At 35.7% G+C, this 20,465-nt stretch overlaps 1 protein-coding gene across 2 annotated transcripts in view; it reads left to right on the forward strand.

Moving 5' to 3' along the window:
• The window catches only part of LOC115222538 (cleft lip and palate transmembrane protein 1 homolog), a 62,723-nt gene that overhangs the window by 6,514 nt on the left and 35,744 nt on the right, over window positions 1-20,465 (forward strand). For both annotated transcript variants that reach the window (XM_029792795.2, XM_036511725.1), the window contains 3 exons: window positions 6,291-6,512; window positions 8,787-8,945; window positions 19,456-19,567. In XM_029792795.2, the coding sequence (XP_029648655.1) occupies window positions 6,291-6,512; window positions 8,787-8,945; window positions 19,456-19,567 (493 nt within the window). The remainder of the gene's footprint in view (window positions 1-6,290; window positions 6,513-8,786; window positions 8,946-19,455; window positions 19,568-20,465) is intronic.

Here is a 20,465-nt window from a genome sequence, read left to right on the forward strand (position 1 = left end):
GCCAGTAACTATACAGGGTACAGTTGTCACTGAGGTATTTTCGAAATACCCACACACCCTTAACATAGACATAGCTAATTGGTAAGAAGTTTCTTTACAATTTATCAGGTTTTCAGGTTCAGTCTCACTGAATGGCACTTTGAGAAAGTGTCTTCTACTACGGTTTTGAGACTTGGTAGATAGAAACTGTATAGAAATGCATCATACACATTTGCACATACATAAATACTTGTTTATTTGTATTTACAACTGTTTTCCATCTTAGCATGGGGTAGATATGTATCGAGACATTGTTTTACGGCTGCATGCTTTTCCTGTCATTAACCATTGCTTATTTTCCAAGTAAAGGATCCAAGTGAAAGAAAGCTTATATAGTGCTTGTGTACACATTTTAACTGCTATATTGTGGTGAGATATAGACCTTAAATGCAGAGGACAGGTGACGACTAGAAAGAAATGAAGCTAGTATGCCCTGTTGGATACACAATGTCAGTGTGCATGTATGAGAGAAAACTTAGGCATAAAAGGAATTAGATGTAGTGTGCAAGAGAGAAGATTGTGCTGGTTCAGTCAAGTGGTGCATGTGGACAAGGACAAGTGCATAGCAAAGTGCCAATTACTTGAAGTGGATGGGAGTTGTGGAAGAGGGAATCTCAAGAATACTTTGGATGACATATTGAGGGCTGATCTCAAGATGCTGAGCTCTAAGGAGGAGATGACAAAGGATTGAGTATCTGGTGTCTTACTGTGCTTGAAAACACCCTGCCACCTCAACATAATTGATATCCTAAAACCACCATGGTAAATGCTTGCACTTACAAAGCTCTTCCTCACTGCCATTCTCTCTGCCCATCAAAATTCCTCCACATCTCATTACCTACACTCATCACTTCTTTACCTCTGATATTATTCAGCTACCATAATCACCTGAGAGCAGAATAGGCACATGCTGTGCACTCCAACCCTTTTGTTACCTTCCCCTTTCCCAGAACCATTCCCATTCCATATTATCTTTCTCCAGCTATGTTTTCTCTCTCCTCTGCTAGACTCCATTCTTAGAATCACTTCCATTCCTCATTATCTTCCTCCAGCCATGTGCTTTCTTCTCTGCTATACTCCATCTTTAAACCTCTTTCATCTCCTATTTCTCTCCATGTGCTCACATATCTAACATAACCACCCCATCCCACTGAGCCACTCATATATCTCACTTTCAGTTACTACAGTCTATACCATCTAGCCACCTTTCAGCATTCTTATGAAAATTTCCTCTCTATCTTCCCCTCCCTGTCCAATCCTCTGTATCACTTCACCTATACACCCCACTATACTTTGAGGGTATGTCCTGACACATATCCATCACTATCTCTCCCACTCTCTCCATTTCTTCTTCAACTGGGATATCCTTGTTTCCCTTCTACAGAAAGACACCTATCTCTATCCCACTATTATTCTTTTAACCTCTCATCAACTGACACAAAGCTCCTACCTCTATACTACTCCCACCAGTTGGTGAGTTGGGGAGTTTCTTATCTTGCAAGATATTTGTTGACCCTGCTGGTGCTATGGAAAAACAAAACACCCAGTGAACTCTGTAAAGTGCCTGGCCTTAGGAAAGGCATTCAGCTGTAGAAACCATACCAAAACAGACAATAGGGCTCAGCGTAGCCTTTTGGCTTGCCAGCTGTTATCAAATTGTCCAACCCATGCCAGTATGGAGAACAGATGTTAAATGATGATGATGACTACGACAACCAGTGGGCTTTGTAGTTTCCATCTACTATATCCAGTCATAAGGCATTGGTCAGTTTAGGACTATACTAAAAGATACTGAGCTTTACCCAATGTACTGCACAGTGGAACTGAATTTAAAACCACATGTGAGAAGAACTTCCTAGCCATACAAGCAATTCTGTGCCTACATATACATGTACGTATATTTCTGTGTCTGAGTTTATATTTGTGTATGTTCCTTAATTTAGCTGTTAGAAATAAGATTGATAAAATAAGTACCCTGATTTAATATTACTAGTCAACATGATTGACTAAATCCTTAAAGGCAATGCCCCAGCATGGCTATAGTCTAATGACTGAAACAAATAAAAGAATACTTGAGGACATAAACTATGTTCTTTGATTTTGTTTATCTGTCTAGGAGAAGTTACTTCATTATAATATTGGATGGTAAAGAAACCACACTCATCAGATGTTGCCTTGACCATTTCAATTTGTTTTAATTATTTCAATTTAATTGATAGAATAATGTTTGTTAAGAGATGAACATCTGGATCTATTGTAGTCAATGAACAAAACATCTAGGTATTCATCATTTAATATCCATTTACCATGCTGTCATTAGTTGGATGATTTTACAGGATCTGGTAAGCCAAAAGTTGCACCAGGTTTTATAGTTTCTTTTGGCTTGGTTTCTACTGCTGGATGCCCTTTCTAACACCAACCACTTTGCAGAGTGTACTGGGTGCTTTTAACATGGCACAATGTAATTCTCAATTATATTCATAAGAAAGCATGGAAATAAAACTGTTAAGCCATTAGAAGTTTATAAATAGTTGTGTTCTGAATGTGTGTGAATGTGAATTTAACAAGACTTATTAAATTTAATCTGTAGCATATTCATATCATATTTAAACTCTGCAAATCTGTTAACTACACTGTTATCATTTGGCTATAGGTCAGTCTTGATTAAGCAAGCTTTTCATCAAAAGCATGCCTACTGCGATTTCTTTTTCTTTCTTTTTTTCTTAATATTTACGATTGCATTATCCAAATGTGCTTTATTTCTAAGTAAATAGTAAAGTGTGATTTGAGGGAAATTTCACTGCTATTTCTTGAAGGTTGATTGACTGCATTGAGGTTTCCTTGCTGGCTCCAATATTAACATTGATTAACCTTTTTGTTACCATTTATCTGATAAAATGCACTCCCTTTTGATTAATTTTTTAAATAATTAAGAATTTGGTAAAATAATTTTGTCATTAAGCTGGTGTTTGGAACTTAAATTAGTATGAAATTTTGATGGAAGATTTTGATTTAGATCACGTCAAAAACGGTCATTTGTCCTCTAGAACCAAGGACAGTCTCAGACGGGTTAGTAACAAAAGTGTTAACCTTTAGATGGACCCACTTGAATTTTACAACCAGGTCAAATATTGGTTTCAAGTTCTGGCAAAAGGTCGGGAATTTCAGAGGAGTTAAGTCAATGACATCAACCCCACTGCTCAACTGGTACTCATTTTATCGACCTTAAAAGGATGAAAAGCAAAGTCAACTTCAACAAAATTTGAACTCGGAGTGTAAAGATGGATGAAATACCACTAAGCATTTCACCTGATGTGCTAACGATTCTGCCAGCTCACTGCCTTAGCAAGGTTGAATATTACTAATACATGAATTATGGGCTTGCAAAGTTGTAACCAAACTTTTTCTAAATTTGGTTTATCCCTTTATTATATTTATATTTTTAAATAATTTTTCAGTTGTGAGGAATAGCTACTAACTTCATTACAACTGATGTGCTAACCCTAGACTCCTTCCATAGGTATTTTCATAATGAGTAGTTGTCCTTGTTTAACCTCGAGTGGTCCCTGTCCCAACCAGGCCTGTGATCAAAACAATTCAAGCTCTGATCATTCAATTTTCAGGAATTGTATTTACTGTATTACATTATCTAATGCATCGTTTATATATATTATGTATGTACGTACCACCCCACAACTTGATAACTGGCATTGGTTTGTTTACATTCCCATGACTTAGCAGTGCAGCACGAGATGCTAATAGAATAAGTACCAGACTTAAAAACAAGTACTGGTTTTGATTTGTTTGATTAAATTCTTCAAGGTGGTGTTCCAGCTTACCTGTATCCTGACACTAAAACAAGTTAAACATAAAAGATTGGATGTAGTTTGACTGTTATTTCTAGCAATTTAAGCAACCATATTGAGTCTCAGTTGATGATCAACAATTCTGATAAAAGATAGATGAAGAATACTTTTAATCATTGTTTTGTAGATATGTGAAGTAATACCTAAAATTTTTGAGCAGGACTGTCTTGGCTAATTTAATTTACATTATACGTGCAGGCATGGCACCCATAGCCCTAGACCAGCCAAAGCTTTGTGAGTGTATGCTGTCTCTCTGGTCCTGGGTTCTGTTTCATTGTGTGACACCTATAGCCCTAGGTCAACCAAATCCGTGTGACTTGAACATGATAGATGGAAACTGAAAGAAAATCATTTTGTGTGAGTGTGTGCACGTGTATACATGCTGTCTCTTTGCTTCAACATGGTGTCACAAAGGACACCATTATATCCTTTGTTCCAAATATTGTGGAAACATGTCTGGTCATGGGGGAAATATCATCTTACTTTGAAACAGGTGAGTGTTGGTAACAGAAAGGATATCCAGCCATAGAAAATCCTTCTTAACAACAACTATTTTACAGCATGTACCAAGTAACTTGCAAGGCAAGACTCCCATGTCTGAATGTATTGAGGGAAGTGGATTTATGTCATATGTTGAGAGGCTGATGTATGACAGAGAGGGAGAAAAACAAGTGTTGTACTGTAGAGGAGGTACATAGCTTCCCCAGCTGGAAAGAGAAAAAAAGATGGTGATGATGTATCAGGTCACAGGGTAAAGACCCCCTTCAGTCATGAATGACCATGGGATTACACATAGAAAATCCTACTCCAAGGAACAAGTCCGGGCAAAGTTGTTTATGGAAGACTTGCAGTTGCCCATGCATACCAGCCTCTCCTCTCCATGCCACCAGTGTTATTCAAGAGAAAGGCAAAGGCTGATATAACTTGACACCAGTGACACCACAACTCATTTCTACAACTGAATGGGCTGGAGCAATCTGAGGTATAGTGTCTTGCTCAAGAATATAACACAGCCTGTTCTGGGAATTGAACTCACTACCTCATGTTTGTGAACCCAATGTTCTAACCATTGAGCCATGCACCTTCACATCAGAGTACAAGAAGGTAACTATAAAAGAGAGTGTAGGGACAGAAGATAAGAAAGAGTAGGTGAGTTGATAAGCTCATGAGAGTGTGAATGGAGTGACAGATGGTTAAAGATGGGAGTAGAGGTGAATGCTGTGATGGGAAAATGGGTATAGGCATACATGGTCAATGGTTAATATCAGTTAAAGTGGATATAGGAAATCACATTTTAACCCTTTACCATTGAGATTTCATCAAATGTAATGCTTATTTATTCACATTGATTTGCATTAATCAAGCATTATAGTGTAGCTTTGAGATTTCAGTGATGTAACTATTTGCTTTGAATGACATTGTTAGGAAGGTGTGAGAGGCCAGATCTTGCCAGTTTGAACATAAAACAGGTAGAAAATGTTGGACTAGATGTGGCCAGTTTAAATAATTACTTATGAGACAACTATATTTGTAAGGACATGTGAAGCTAATGGATGAAAAAGTTCTGTGCTGGCTCTGTGGGAATATTCACATGGGGAAAAGGTGCAAAGTTAAATCTTTGAATGTCAAGTCTCTATTTCAAGATAGACCAATCCAGTGCCATAACATTCAGGGAGCTGGGACAGCTAGTAAAATGATATTACAGTATTTTCCAGCTTGTGAAGATATTTAAAGAAGTTTGTGTAGATATTTTAATAAATGTGTGTTTTAGACACAAGATTTATATTGATACTGCTTTTAAATATATTCATAAATTTCATCAGATTTATCAAAGTTAATGGTACAAACATTTCTTAAAAGCTTTTATTTTCTCTACAGATAACATTCTTGTACTATTTGAGTGGTTGTGCATATATATATATATATATTCACTGCATGTTGTTCAATCAATACCAACGTTCTATTATTTAGATTTTAACCTTTCAGCATTCAGATTATTCTGTCAAATATAAATGCTTATTTATTCATATTGTTTTGAACAAAGGATGCATTATCTGATAGGTTTGAGATTTTAATGATGTAGTTCTTTATTTTTAGAATGACATTATATGATAGATGGGAGAAGCCAGATCTGGCCAGTTTGAACATAAATCAAGTAGAATATTTTGGCCGGATATGACTGATTTGAATGTTAAAGTGTTAAATTCACTGAAGAAAGCTGGAAAGCAACAACTGTTCAATATTTCAGTAGTTCCCAATGTCATAAATGCTTGGATTTTACAGATTCATCTTCACCATTCCAAAATAGAAATTAATAAATTTGTTATAAGAATTTGCTTAGTGGGTTTTTTTTTATTTAATATTTTCATATTTTCTTTCTTTCAGGTTGAACCAGCAAATCAAAATGTTGAGCAAACAGAAGAGCAGCAGCAGCCTCAGCAGCAGAGGAACAGATTTAATATGTGGGGTATTGCAAAGACATTTTTCATTAGAATGATTTTCATTTATTTAGTTAGCAGCTACTTCCGACGTTCACCAACTCCTGCTACTGACAGTCGGACGGTCCAAGAACCGTCTTCAAATGTTTTTCCAAAAGGTTTTCTTATGGTTAGTATTAATTTTCATTATTTAGAAACTGTAAGGGGACAAATACATAGAATTGCTAGTGTTAAAAAAACACTTTGCAGTATTTCTTCTGATTCTCTTGATTCTGAGTTCAAAGCCTGTCGTAATCAACTTTACCTTCCATCCTTTTTGGGATTGATAAAATAAAGTATTGGTTAGATACTAGGATCAATGGCATCAGCTAACCCCCTCCTGAAAATCACTGGCTTTGTGCCTAAATTAAAAACCATTATTTTTTGAAACTTACAATTTCAGAAGTTCAAGCTGAAAGTCTTAATTTATCAGTGTAAAAAAAACACACACTACATTTCTCCTTTAATGAGCTTATGTTAAGATGAGCATCAATAATGTTACTATTTCTTGTATATTTATTGCAAACTTGCTGTTGGTAATAAATATTTTTTACATCTTAGTGTGTGTTAGTTGATAGCTATATGCCAAATTGCCTTTTGAGTAGATAGAAGTTAACTGATATTTCATAGATGATATTTTAAAATTTGACAATATATTTGCCCGGTACAGTTGATAATAATTATTGTTAATTAGATATGTCAATTAAAAATGAATAATAATGATTTTATTAATGACACATATAGAATAAAATATATAACTTTATCCAAACTATTATTTATAATGGTATATCAGCTAAGCATGAAGGCACATGGCTCAGAGATTAGAATGTTGAGGTGGTGAATTTGATTCCCAGACTGGGCTGCGTATTGTAATCTTGAGCAAGACACTTCACATTGCTCCAATTTACTCAACTGTAGAAATGAGTTGTGACATCACTGGTGCCAAGCTATATCAGCCTTTGCTTTTTGCTTGGATAACATCAGTGGCATAAAGAGGGGAGGCTGGTATGCATGGACGACTGTTGATCTTCCATAAACAACTTTGCTCAGACTTGTGCCTCAGAGGGTAACTTTCTAAGTGCAATCCCATGGTCATTCATGACTCAAGGTCTTTACTCTTTATACAGATTTTTAGAAGGAAACTGGTACTTGCCCATGTATGCAAATCTCCCCTCCCTGAACCGACTGTATCATCCAAGGCAAATGTCAACAACTTGGGATGATCCAGCTTGGTACCAGTATCATTGCAAACATTGCTTCCAGAGGGTAGAGACACAGAACTACAAAGCATCTTTCCCACCCCTCTAACCGTTCCACCTATCTAAAATCCCGGATTGGTGCTTTTTTATATTTACCCTGAAAAGATCAGAGGCAAAGCTGACCTCAGTGCAATTTGAACTCAGAATGCTGAGTGTTGGAACAAATATTGCAAGGTGTTCTGACATTTTGATAACCTTCCAGTTTGCCACCTTATCAACTAAGTTAAATCTGAAATACATATTGGAAATATGCAGTAGGATCATGTAAATTTTTAGAATAAACAGTTACAAGTTGTTAAATCATTAATCAATGAATAACACCAGATAAAATTCCAACTATTAATTTTTTTTTTTTAGGACTGTTTGTTTGAGGTTATTCTTGATAAAATTTTTAGACTTTAGCACAGCATTGCAATTTATCAAAATGATGATGATGTTGTGAAAAGTTTGTTTTATATATTTCATAACGTGATGTAGTTTGCTTGTTGCAGTCTAGAAACAGGTATGGTTTACCAGTAAACCATACCGTTATTTGGATATGCCTTTTTGTGGACTGATGATGTGGAATCATATTTATGATTAACTCTTTAGCATTCAGGTTACTTTATTGAATGTGATGCTTTGTTTAATCAGATTGTTTTGAATAATCACGCATTATCTTGTAGCTTTGAGATTTTGATGATGTGATTGTTTATTTTTGCAATAACATTGTAAGGTAGGTGTGAGAGGCCTGATCTGGTCAATTTGAAGATAAAACAATATTTGGATCAGACATGGCTAGTTTAGGGTTAAAGGATTAAAGTATGTTAAGTTGTTGGTTATACAGCTTTTAATTTTGGTAAACAGCAAAATTTCTTTGAGTAATCAGTATTTTAGGTATACATAATTGTTTAAATATTTGAGCTCTTTTTCTCTTTTTTTTCCCCCATTGAGACAATTGCCATTTCCAGAATTCTTACAGTCCTACAGCTTCCATTCTGTTTGCTTATTATTTTTCTGTTTTTTCTTTTTCAATTTATAATAGTTGAATTACTATTATTTTTATTAACTGTTTCTCTTCTCTCCTCACCTGCTCTTTTCTCTTTTACTTTTTTCATGTTACTGTCTAAAATGACTACAATGCTATTTTAAAAAAATTTTTGCAGGATATGTACGTGTATGTATCAGAACAAGAAGTATTTACTGATTTTGACAATCCCGAATCAGAATTTTGGGTCCAAAAGGGTCTGGTTTATGGAGATTGGGCATCTGGCATATATAAGGATGGTTCTTACGACAACGGAAAGCAACTCACTTTGTCAGATGTTAGTAGATGGTTTTCTTTTTCTTTCTTTTACTTTATTAATGATATTTGTTTTATCCTTTACATGCATTTTTTTCCCTCTGTTCTACATGTTAACCCTTTCGTTACTGTATTTATTTTGAGATGCTCTGTGTTTCTTTCAATTATGTTCTATATAACAAAGAATTTTGTAAAATAACTTACTTATCATTCAGCTAGTGTTAGGAACATAAATTGTGACTAAGATTTGGTGGAAGATTTTAATTCAAAACTTATAATAAGACATTTGTACTCAGAGCCAGAACCAGTTTCTGCCGGGTTCGTAACAAAAGGGTTAAATTATTCATTAAAATATACTTTCTGTAGCCATATATTTAAGTGTCTCTCTAGTATTCTAATTCATTTATCATTTAAATGCTCAAAGGTCTTCTGAATCTTCTTGCATATGTCATTCTATCATTTAACATTGTTAACACTAATAATCCCATTCCATATCTATCATGACATAACTCATCCCAAGCCACAGTTGTGACACCACTAGTGATAAATGTTCTAATTTATGTAATCAATCCAAAATATTTCCTGTTTGCATCTATATTTCTCACAAATACACATTCTATGGTTTTCATTTAGTTTTGAAAATAATTTTTGTGAAATATCAAAAATACGGTGGGATTTAGTAAAATAACTGTCATTGTTAAATTTATGTTAACACTATGATTTAACGTATTATATTGGAATATTTAAATTCAAACGTGAACACTTTAAAAATAAGGGAGCTTTCTGATACAGAAAATGTTTTACAATTGACCACTCAACCGTGAAGTAGGTAGTAGAATCTGTTGTTTGGCCAGCCAGATTGGAGTAAGAACAGTACTGTAGGATAGAATGTAGTGGCAGCAGCAGTAGTAGTAGTGTAGTCTGTACTGATGAATACGTGTTCAGTAGTTTACTATATAGCCAAATGATTAAAAAAAATTTGCTTTGCAACTACCTGGCATCTTGAGCAAATGTCATTTTCTATAGCTTCAGGTTGAGTGAGTGAGACTGGGTAAAATGGAAACTGTGTAGAAGCCCATTAGGTTGATTGAACACATATTTCAAAGGTACAGCCTTGTCTCACACACACACTTTGCCATGCTGATTCTGCCTGGTAAACATGTTAAGAGTTCATGTATCTGAAATACTCAGTAACATACACATTAATCAGGAGCAAGTAATTCAGTTGGTGGAATGATTGAATTCTCATTAGTGCATGATAGACCACCATACAGTCTTTGTCTTATAACCTCATTTGTACTGTATGTAATTGTCAATATCAATTGCACTTTAAACAAACAGATTTTGTGAAATAGCCATGGGCTGACTCCATGAATTGGGAGTGGAATTTGATGGAGAAGAAACAAAGTAGGAGCCAATCATATATATTAATGAGTGTGTGTATGTATATATATATATATATATGTGTGTGTGTATGTATATATATATATGTGTGTGTGTATGTATATATATATATATATATGTGTGTGTATGTATATATATATATATGTGTGTGTATGTATATATATATATATATATGTGTGTGTATGTATATATATATATATATGTGTGTGTATGTATATATATATATATATATGTGTGTGTATGTATATATTATATATATGTGTGTGTATGTATATATATATATATGTGTGTGTATGTATATATATATATATGTGTGTGTATGTATATATATATATATATGTGTGTGTATGTATATATATATATATATATGTGTGTGTATGTATATATGTGTGTGTATGTATATATATATATATATATGTGTGTGTATGTATATATATATATATATATGTGTGTGTATGTATATATATATGTGTGTGTATGTATATATATATGTGTGTGTATGTATATATATATGTGTGTGTATGTATATATATGTGTGTGTATGTATATATATGTGTGTGTATGTATATATATATGTGTGTGTGTATGTATATATATATGTGTGTGTGTATGTATATATATATGTGTGTGTGTATGTATATATATATGTGTGTGTGTATGTACATATATATGTGTGTGTGGCTAACTGACTTCCGTGCCAGTGGCATTTAAAGGGTACCATTCGAGCATGATCGTTACCAGCGTCACCTTACTGGCACTTGTGCCCGTGCTAGTAGGGTGCCAAGAGTACCATCCTAGTGTGATCGTTGCCAGAGCAGCCAACTGGCTTCTGTGCCAGTGGCACGTAAAAGGGCATTATTCGAGCATGATCGTTACCAAAGTCGCCTTACTGGCACCTGTGCTGGTGGCATATGTAAAAGGATTTGAGCAAGGTCGTGGCACGTAAAAAGCACCCACTACACTCTCGTTAGGAATGGCATCCAGCTGTAGAAACTCTGCCAAATCAAGATTGGAGACTGGTGCAACAATCTGGTTCGCCAGCCCTCAGTCAAAATCGTCCAACCCATGTAGCATGGAAAGCGGACGTTAAACGATGATGATGATGATGATATATGTGCGTGTGGGGGGGTATATATATATGTACATATGTGTATGTGTGTGTGTGTATATATGTACATATCTGTGTGTGTGTGTGTGTGTGTATATGTACATATATATATGTATGTGTGTGTATATATGTGTACATATATATGTATGTAAGTATATGTATCTATTGTTCAGTTATGTATATCAGTAATTGATAAATACTAGTGAGAAAACCTACTGACCATACCTTTTAATGAAAATCCTACTGACATTTATACCACTCAGGTTGTACAGACAATCCTTTGTCACTCTTACTTTTGTAAATTAACTAATGGTTGGTCCATAAGAGACATGTAATTAATGATGCAAAATCTAATATAAATATAAAGTTATCAATAAAAGGTACTAGTTCTTTTAATTCCTTCCCATCATTCATCATCATTTAACATCCGTTGTACAAGCTTGCATGGGTTGGACACTTTGACTGTAGCTGGTAAGCGGAGGAGCTGCACCAGACTCCAATCGGATTTGGTATGGTTTCTACAGCTGCATGGCTTTCCTAATACCAACCACTCCAAGAGAGTCATGGGTGCTTTTACATACCACCAGCATGGGTATCATTTGTGTAATACAAGTATCTGCCACAACCACAATTTCACTTTGCTTGTTGGGTCTTCTACTTAAGTACGGCATATTGCCAAAGGTCTTGGTCATTTGTCATTGCCTCCATGAGGCCCAACACTCAAAAGGCGCTGTTCATGTGTCACTGACATGAGTGCTAGTTACGCAACATTGGCGTCAGCCACATTGCCTCTATGAGGCCCAATGCTCAAAAGGTACTTTTCACGTGCTTCTGGCACTGGTACACATTACATGACACCAGCATTGGTCACAATTACAATTTCACTTGGCTTGATGGGTCTTCTCAAGCACAGCATATTGCCAAAGGTCTGTCACTGGTCATTGCCTTGATGAGACTCAACGTTCAAAGATCATGCTTCACCACCTCGTCCCATGTCTTCCTGGATCTACCTCTTCCACAGGTTCCCTCCACAATTAGAGATTGGCACTTCTTTACATAGTTGTCCTCGTTCATATACATCACATGACCATACTAGTGCAGTCGTCTTTCTTGTACACCACATCTGGCGCCTTTTATGCCCAACTTTTCTCTCACTACTTACACTATGTTGTACATGCACACTGACATTGCACATCCAGCAAAGCATGCTAGCTTCATTTCTTTCAAGCTTACGCATGTCCTTGGCAGTCACAGCCCATGTTTCACTGCCATATAGCATAACAGTTCGCACACAGGCATCATACAGTCTGCCTTTCACTCTGAAGGATAAGCCCTTTGTTTCCAACAGAGGTAGCAGCTCTGAGAACTTTGCCCAGCCTATTCTTATTCTTGCAGCTACACTCTCGGAGCATCCACCTCCACTGCTAACTTGGTCACCTAGATAATGGATACTATCAACTACTTATAGGAATACCACCTGGCATTTGAAGAAGTCTATTTTCTGTACATTTTTAGTGTTTCTTGTACCTGTGCACCTTCCACACACACAAACTATTTTACCAGTTAACCTTCCTCTGATATTGCTGCACCTTTTATGTGTCCATAGCTTGCACCAGTACATCTTATGGAACTTCTACCTGCACATTTCCTACAGATCAAGCAAGGCCATCTACCTGAAGAAATTTGTAATTTGTCCGTGTTCCTACTTTCAAAGACTTTAGTTTTTCCTAGGTTAACTCAGTTCAATTCTAGACCTTGCTTCCACACATGAAATTTTTTCTCTAGTTCTGGTAATGATTCAGCTATAAGAACAAGGTCATCAGCATGGAGAGGCTCCCAGCAGCAGCCCATATTAAATTCCTTTGTTATTGCCTGGAGGACTATGATGAACAAGAGGGGCTGAGGACCGATCCTTGGTGAACCTCTACTTGTACCCTGAATTCATCACTATATTCATTGCCAACACTCACCTTACTGACAACATCCCTATGCTTGGTTTCTACAGCTCTCACAAACCACTTGTTTATCCCCAATTTCCACATTGACCACCAGATAAGGGATCAGGGAACTCTGTCAAAGGCTTTCTCCATGTCAACAAAAGCCAAATACGGAGGTTTATCTTTGGCTAGGTACTTCTCCTGCAGCTGCCTTACCAGAAATATAGCATCAGTTGTGCTTCTCCCTGGCACAAAACCAAACCAAGGGTGTATACCATGCTAGTATTCAATTCTTATTGCAGTCTTTGTATTTTCTTTCTTTCCCTGTATATTTATTTTCCAAAGGAGATAGGGAAAATATTCACAATTTATCAGGCTAAATCATGTTTTCTGAATATAAAGTTAAGAGACATATTTTCTAATGCATCTCTTGATTACTTTTCATGTGAAATATTGCATGTATATTGATAAATTCTGAATACAGAAACATGTTAATAATATTTGTTTTGATTCCATACTGTTCTTCAAATTTCTTTGCATTTCTCCCCATTTACACATTAGGAACAATACATGGGATTCTTTAGAAAACCATGTTCTTATCTAATATGTCTTTATTTTGTCTATTTCAAAAGAAAGAAAAAATATTCACATTCCTTGTTGCTCTAATTCAGAACCCCGTATGTATTTTAGCTTAAAATACATATTTGCTGTGCTTTAAGAAGACATGTTAAGCAACGTGAAATTGTTGTTGTGGCCAGTGCCTGTGACACGTGAAAGGCACCCGTGCCGGTGACACATAAAAGGCATCCAGTGCACTTTGCAAGATGGTTGACATTTGGAAAGGTATCAAGCTGTAGAAACCAAACCAAAACAGACTACTGGAGCATGGTGCAACTCTCCAGCTTACCAGCTCCTGTCAAACCATCTAACCCATGCTGGCATGGAAACAGACTTTAAATGAAGATGATTACTTAATAGCATGTATTCAATATATCAAATACACCTCTCATCACTCTAGTCTCACTAGATCTTCGACAACATTCATTCAATAGTTACATCTCACAACTATAAAACATCATATTTCAATTATTGTGGAAACTAACACACTTCTTAATAATATTTTGTGTTTTCATAAAGCAGGATAATCCGATCAAAGGGTTCCTAGCTGAAATTTCAAGCAATATGATCCAATAATAATAACTGTGGGAAATGTAGTGTTATAGATTCATACAACCAACACTAGGATTGTGAAGTAGATGACATGATCAGAGGGAGCAGGAGGACATGAGCAAAACAAGTGCATAGTTGGGGATTTGTAAATGATGTGTAAATGGAGTATCTGTAGGCTAAAGAAATTGAGTTATTAATAAGATGTAGGTTCAGTTCACATTAGATATTCCTATTGCTTTGTCATTCACACTACATATACATGTTTGCTACACAAAGAACTTAAGGAAGTTAATATTGGATATGGATACAAATTTCTCTTTGTCATTTTAAGATCCCTTTCTCCAGGCTGACAAAAGTCCGAAATGTCTGCAGTCTAACATTTGCCACTTGTGTCTTGTGAAAGACTGAACATCTTTCCCTCTTGCTGCCTTTACTGCTTGTACGTTCCAATGTCAGCACAACATTTCTTCACCCTGCACTCATCTATTCACATCCTGTCTATATCTATACTTAGTGTGCTTATTTCTCTTATCTACATCAGCTGATATACTTAATATTTCACTACTCTTTTAACTTACTTATTCTCCACCTTACATCTAACTTAATAGTGTATGTGTGTGTGTGTGTGTGTGTGCGTACTGGCATGGTTAAGAATCTTGCTTCTCAATCACTTGGTTCCAAGTTCAGTCCCACTGAAAGAAGCCCATTGTATGTATAGATGTGTATGTGTGTGTCTGAGTTGATCTCTCCTTGTCTTGATATCATGTGATAGTTGTCTTGATATCTTGTGATTCTACTACACCGCTTGTGTGTCCATATTTTGCACAGGGTATACCTTATGGAATTTCTACCAACACATCTACATGCCATACAGGGCCATTTACCTAACTGGATGAGTGTCTAGTGTGTTTTCCTGCTTATTAGAACTTCAGTGGTTGCTAAGTTAACTTTAGGACCTTTTGATTCCAAGTTTTGCTTCCGCATCTGGAAGTCCATTTCTAATTCTGCTATAAGAACAAGATAATCAGCATCCCATGGAATTCCTCTATTATGGCTTGGAGGAATATAATAAATTAGTGAGAGCTAATAACTGTTCCCTTGCAAACTCCTACCTGCACACTAAATTCATTACTCTACTCATCACTGTCTCCTTAATGACAGCACTTCTGTACATGCTTGAACAGCTCTCAGTAGCAATTCATCTATCTTCTGTGGTGTCCACACACTCACACTTCATTTCTCTCTGCCTCACAGATCTCTCATATTCAATACATGTCTCACTTGAGATCCTCCATTATGTAAATTAGCAGTGTGTGTTTGCATGTATATGCATACATTGTCTTTTTTATATATACACATATGTGTGTATGTACACAGATATATGATCAATCATATGAACATCATTTTTCTCCAACCACAGTTGATCCTCTACATTCCATACCCTGTCTCATTTACATCTTATGTTTCATATATCTGCTGATTTCCAGTTGTCTTGCACTTAACATTATGTGTGTAATAATCTCACATCTTCCACATTTAGTGTCTATTTCTCTTCCAGTATCCCTTTTACAGAAGACTCTCCTTATTATTCGAAGAAGCTCCCTAAACTTCTTTCAATCCTTCCTTACAATTATACTTCCTCAGCGTCCACTTTCAATGCTAAAATAAATCACCTGTGTAACAAAACTAGCAATAAAATCTAATCAACCAGTTTGAATTTTCAAGTGTTGGATTTGTAATGGAACTGGTTAATTCTTTACACTGTTTGGGTGCAACCAATTTCCTTTCTTTAATTTCCAGAAACTACCAGTCAGGAACAAGAACGCAACCTTAAAAATATATATATCTCTTTATTTTCTTATTTACAAAAGAAGTACGTTGGTTTTGGCATCCACTTGGTTCGATATAGCAAGGCTGAATTTTAACATTTGTAAGATTCTTACAACAAATTCAGCAGCAACAGAGCAGGTCAAATCCCAAGCGTCTGGAGAATGGCTGATCACACGTTTAACACGTCCTTTCTCTTTAATAGCCATGTCTCAAGTCCTCGACGCTAACAAGGAACGCGATAGAATTTTCTTCCCCAGTCTCTAGCGCATGTGCATGAGGGAACTTCCTTAGGCCTTTCCAGAAGGTTCCAGCCCCGCACACGCACACTGAAGAATGACGTTCTGCACACGCACACTGAAGAATGATGTTGCGTGTGCGCACGCTGGAAAATGACGTCACTACAGATTTCTGTCAATCTGCAGATTATCTCACTCCACTTTTCAAGAACTTTAAAGAATAGAAATACTCTGAAAATAGAACTTTGGTGTTCACTAGATCCTGAGCTTACAGCTAACCCTAACTTTCCTTACATCATTCTTTAGGACTTCTTTCCCAAACCATTCTTCTACTAATGGAGTTCTCAAACAACATAGTGTTACACTTGTAACATTACCTTCTCTAGAAATATATGATGTATGGGTCTCCTTCTTGCCACAAACCCAGATTCTATCAAATAATTTCAAGGTTTAGTTTCTCAGTGTGAATACCTCCCTAACTGTCCCACTCTTCTGCATCACTTTTGCCCTTAATAAACTAGTTGTTGGGTATAACACCTTTCCATAGTATTTAATTAATTAGCCAGTCATTAACATGGCTTATATAATCTGATATCTTCAACACTTAAGCAATTACTGCTGATTGGCTTGCAGTCTTTATATTTTTTCAGTTAACTCACTAATCTTATTGAAGCTAATTTCAACATCTGGTGTCTTCTTGGTTCTGACAAGAGTAGTTCTTCACCTCATTGACATTCCTCATCCAATGAATTTTTTAACTCTTTTGCTAAAGTATTTCTCACTTCCTTTGTTTCAATTATTTTGAACATTCTGAAGAATTTAGCAAATTACTTCTGTATTAAAATGAAATTTTGATAGGCTTAAATTTAAGTGACTTTGATATAAGTTTATATCATAAAATAATGAGTGGTCTCAGATAGGTAGTATTGAAAAGGTTAAAATTTTGAGCTATTTTCATAATTTTCCTGTTTCACATACTTTTTGCACTTTCCCAAACTACATTTGCTCTATAGGATAAACTTTATGGAAGGAGCATTTTTATATTACTTTTAGCTCAAAGCAGCTATAAGCTTTAGTTTAAACCAACAAATAATACCAACTCCTTACTTCGCTAACTTAACAAGGCAACATCTATTTGATTGTCCAGATTATTAGAAATAGCAGCTAAATCTTCCTCGACTCTAACCCTGCCATGTTTAAGAAATAAAAGAGTACATTGGTTCCTCTTAATCTATTGTAATTCTATTCACATCCAGGCTGAAAGGTATTTGAATTTAGAACTTGAAGGGTTATCACTTAATACCATAGCTCTGCCAATCCACTACTTTGAGGTACCCTGTTCTTGAAAAAATAAAAGAAAACAGGGTTATTAAATTTGAGCACCTTTGATCATCAGTCTGATTTGGGGCTAAATAGCAACTTTTTACCTCATAAGGGTGTTTTTCACTCTGTTATCATTGTTTAACATTTTTTCCAAGCTTGCATGGGTCAGACAATTAGCTGAGGCAAATTTTCTATGATCAGATGCTGTTACCGAGTGAGATAATATTTCCCAAGGCTAGACATATTTTTCACAGACGACAGGAAATGAACACTATGCATTCTGTATCAAAAATTTTGTCCCGATGGATTTGTTTCATTGTCAGTCTTTTCAAATGATCCACAGCCTTATTTTCACTTAGTAATTCCGTTGCCGGAATAGTTTAGAATTCTTAGCTACTTCATTTCATGCCATGTTATTGTGTTAATTCTTCCTTTCTCCTTAGAAAAGAAACAAAGAAGATGCATGGCCATCACAATTGGGCAGGCAAATAATTTTACTATATAATAGCAAGAAATTTATGTCATTACCATGAATGTGTAACTAATCTTGATGCTGAAGTAAAGGAAAATTAGGAAAACTGATAAGACTAATGCTAACACCCCTGCTAATCCTTCAAGAATACATGTTGAAGATGCACTTAAAATATCTATTCATTGCTGAAATTAATTTATTTCGATTTCATTATAACTGGCTATTATAGCCTCGGACTGACCAAAACCTTGTGAGTGGGTGGAAACTGAAATAAGCCTGCCATATATATGTGTTTTTATGTCCCCTGTAACTTAGTTACAGTAAAAAATAGACCAATAGAATCAGTATAAGGCTTAAAAAAATAAGTCCTGGGGGTCAATTTTCTTAACTAAACCCATCAGGTGGTGCTCCAGCATGGCCACAGTCAAATGGCTGTAACAAGTAGAAGATTAAAGAATAGTCTTCAAATGCCATGGCAGTTAATTAAATCATCCAATTCCTTTAATCTCAGTAATTTATCAGTCTATAGGAAAAAAACAATTTATTTTTTTTATTATACCATAAAACTGTCTGCCATTTCAGAAAAGAATATCATCATTGATTAAATATTTTGTTTTATGATGTTGGCTGGTATCAAACTAGTTTGCCACACGACATCGCTCTGAACATCCAGATTATTTCCTCTTTTCCATTTGACCATACTGTTCCCAACTCTTATATGTCTGTTTGTTCCCAGCTCCTTTACAACACATACCTTTTCACCAAGCATCTATCACTTTGTCACATTAGATGTAAGTAATTCTCTGATAATCTTTAACCATATGTATCTACCATCCATTTGAACACATAGTTACTTAGGGCTACCTGATATGAGTTGACCTGTGGCTAAATAATTGACTTAGTTATACTAACATACACATGTATTCGTGCATACATTCCTCAAACTAGTTGTGCAATGCAAATGCTTTGTTTCACAATATATTTTACTCTCCATGTTAATACACTGTAATATTTATATATTTTCTTTATCTCTCTCTCTCTCTCTCTCTCAGGCAGTATTAAGCAATGGCTCCATATATATACATGTGTACTTCACAAAATCTGGTTACCCTCCAAACTCTAAAGATGAGTATGCACAAAGTATGCGTGCCTATTCTTCAAGAAGTAAGTCTACAATTTCAAATTAAAAATTTTTTTTTTCTAATTCCAATTTTAACACTAATTCTTTGATGTCAATTAAAGTCTTAAATGTTTCTATGTTCTTCATTATCATTTTTAACATTTGCCCCAGTGGGCCTACTCTGTTTTGATCATATCTGAAACCACAGTAGCTAGTACTGTTATTTCTACTAATAACTATCCCACTGTGCAGTACTTTGAGCAAGTGTCTTCTACTATAGCTCCAAGCCAACCAAAGCTTTGTGAGTTGGTATGGTAGGTGGAAACAGTTTGGAAGCCCATCTTGTGTGTGTTTGTGTGTACCCTTGTCTAGATATTATGCCATGGTTGTAAATGAACATTATTGTCATACGAGTAATGTTCATTTCCAATCTTCTATGAAAAATATGTCTGACAGTGGAAATGGGTGAGGATTGATGGCAGGATGGGTATCTGGCCTCAGAAAAGCTACTTCAATAAATTTCATCTGACCAATGAAATCCTGGTAAAGTGGACATTACAATGATGATTATGGTATTAGTGTTTGGGCTAAATTTGTCGGTTTGTATAAAAGGAAACACAATATTCCACCCAAAAGGATTTTTTTTTAATCAAAACATATCAGCTAGATAATGGCTAGGAAATAACAGTTACTCAAAGTAACTGTCCTCAGCTTTCACCATGACTTCAGGACAGCTCCAGAACCTGGAACATGCATTCCTCACTGTGTCCCCAAGAAGATCTTTGAAACACCTCTTTCATCTTGACCACCAGCTTGGCCTTGATGTTCCAAGCAGAGTAGTTGGTGTCTTTCTCAACCACACTCCACACATAGTAATCTATGGGATTACAAATCGGAGGAATTAGGAGGCCAGAAATTGGAGTGGTGTAGTTATAGAAATTC

Source organism: Octopus sinensis, linkage group LG20 (assembly GCF_006345805.1).
Source record: "Octopus sinensis linkage group LG20, ASM634580v1, whole genome shotgun sequence".
Lineage (NCBI taxonomy): Eukaryota > Metazoa > Mollusca > Cephalopoda > Octopoda > Octopodidae > Octopus > Octopus sinensis.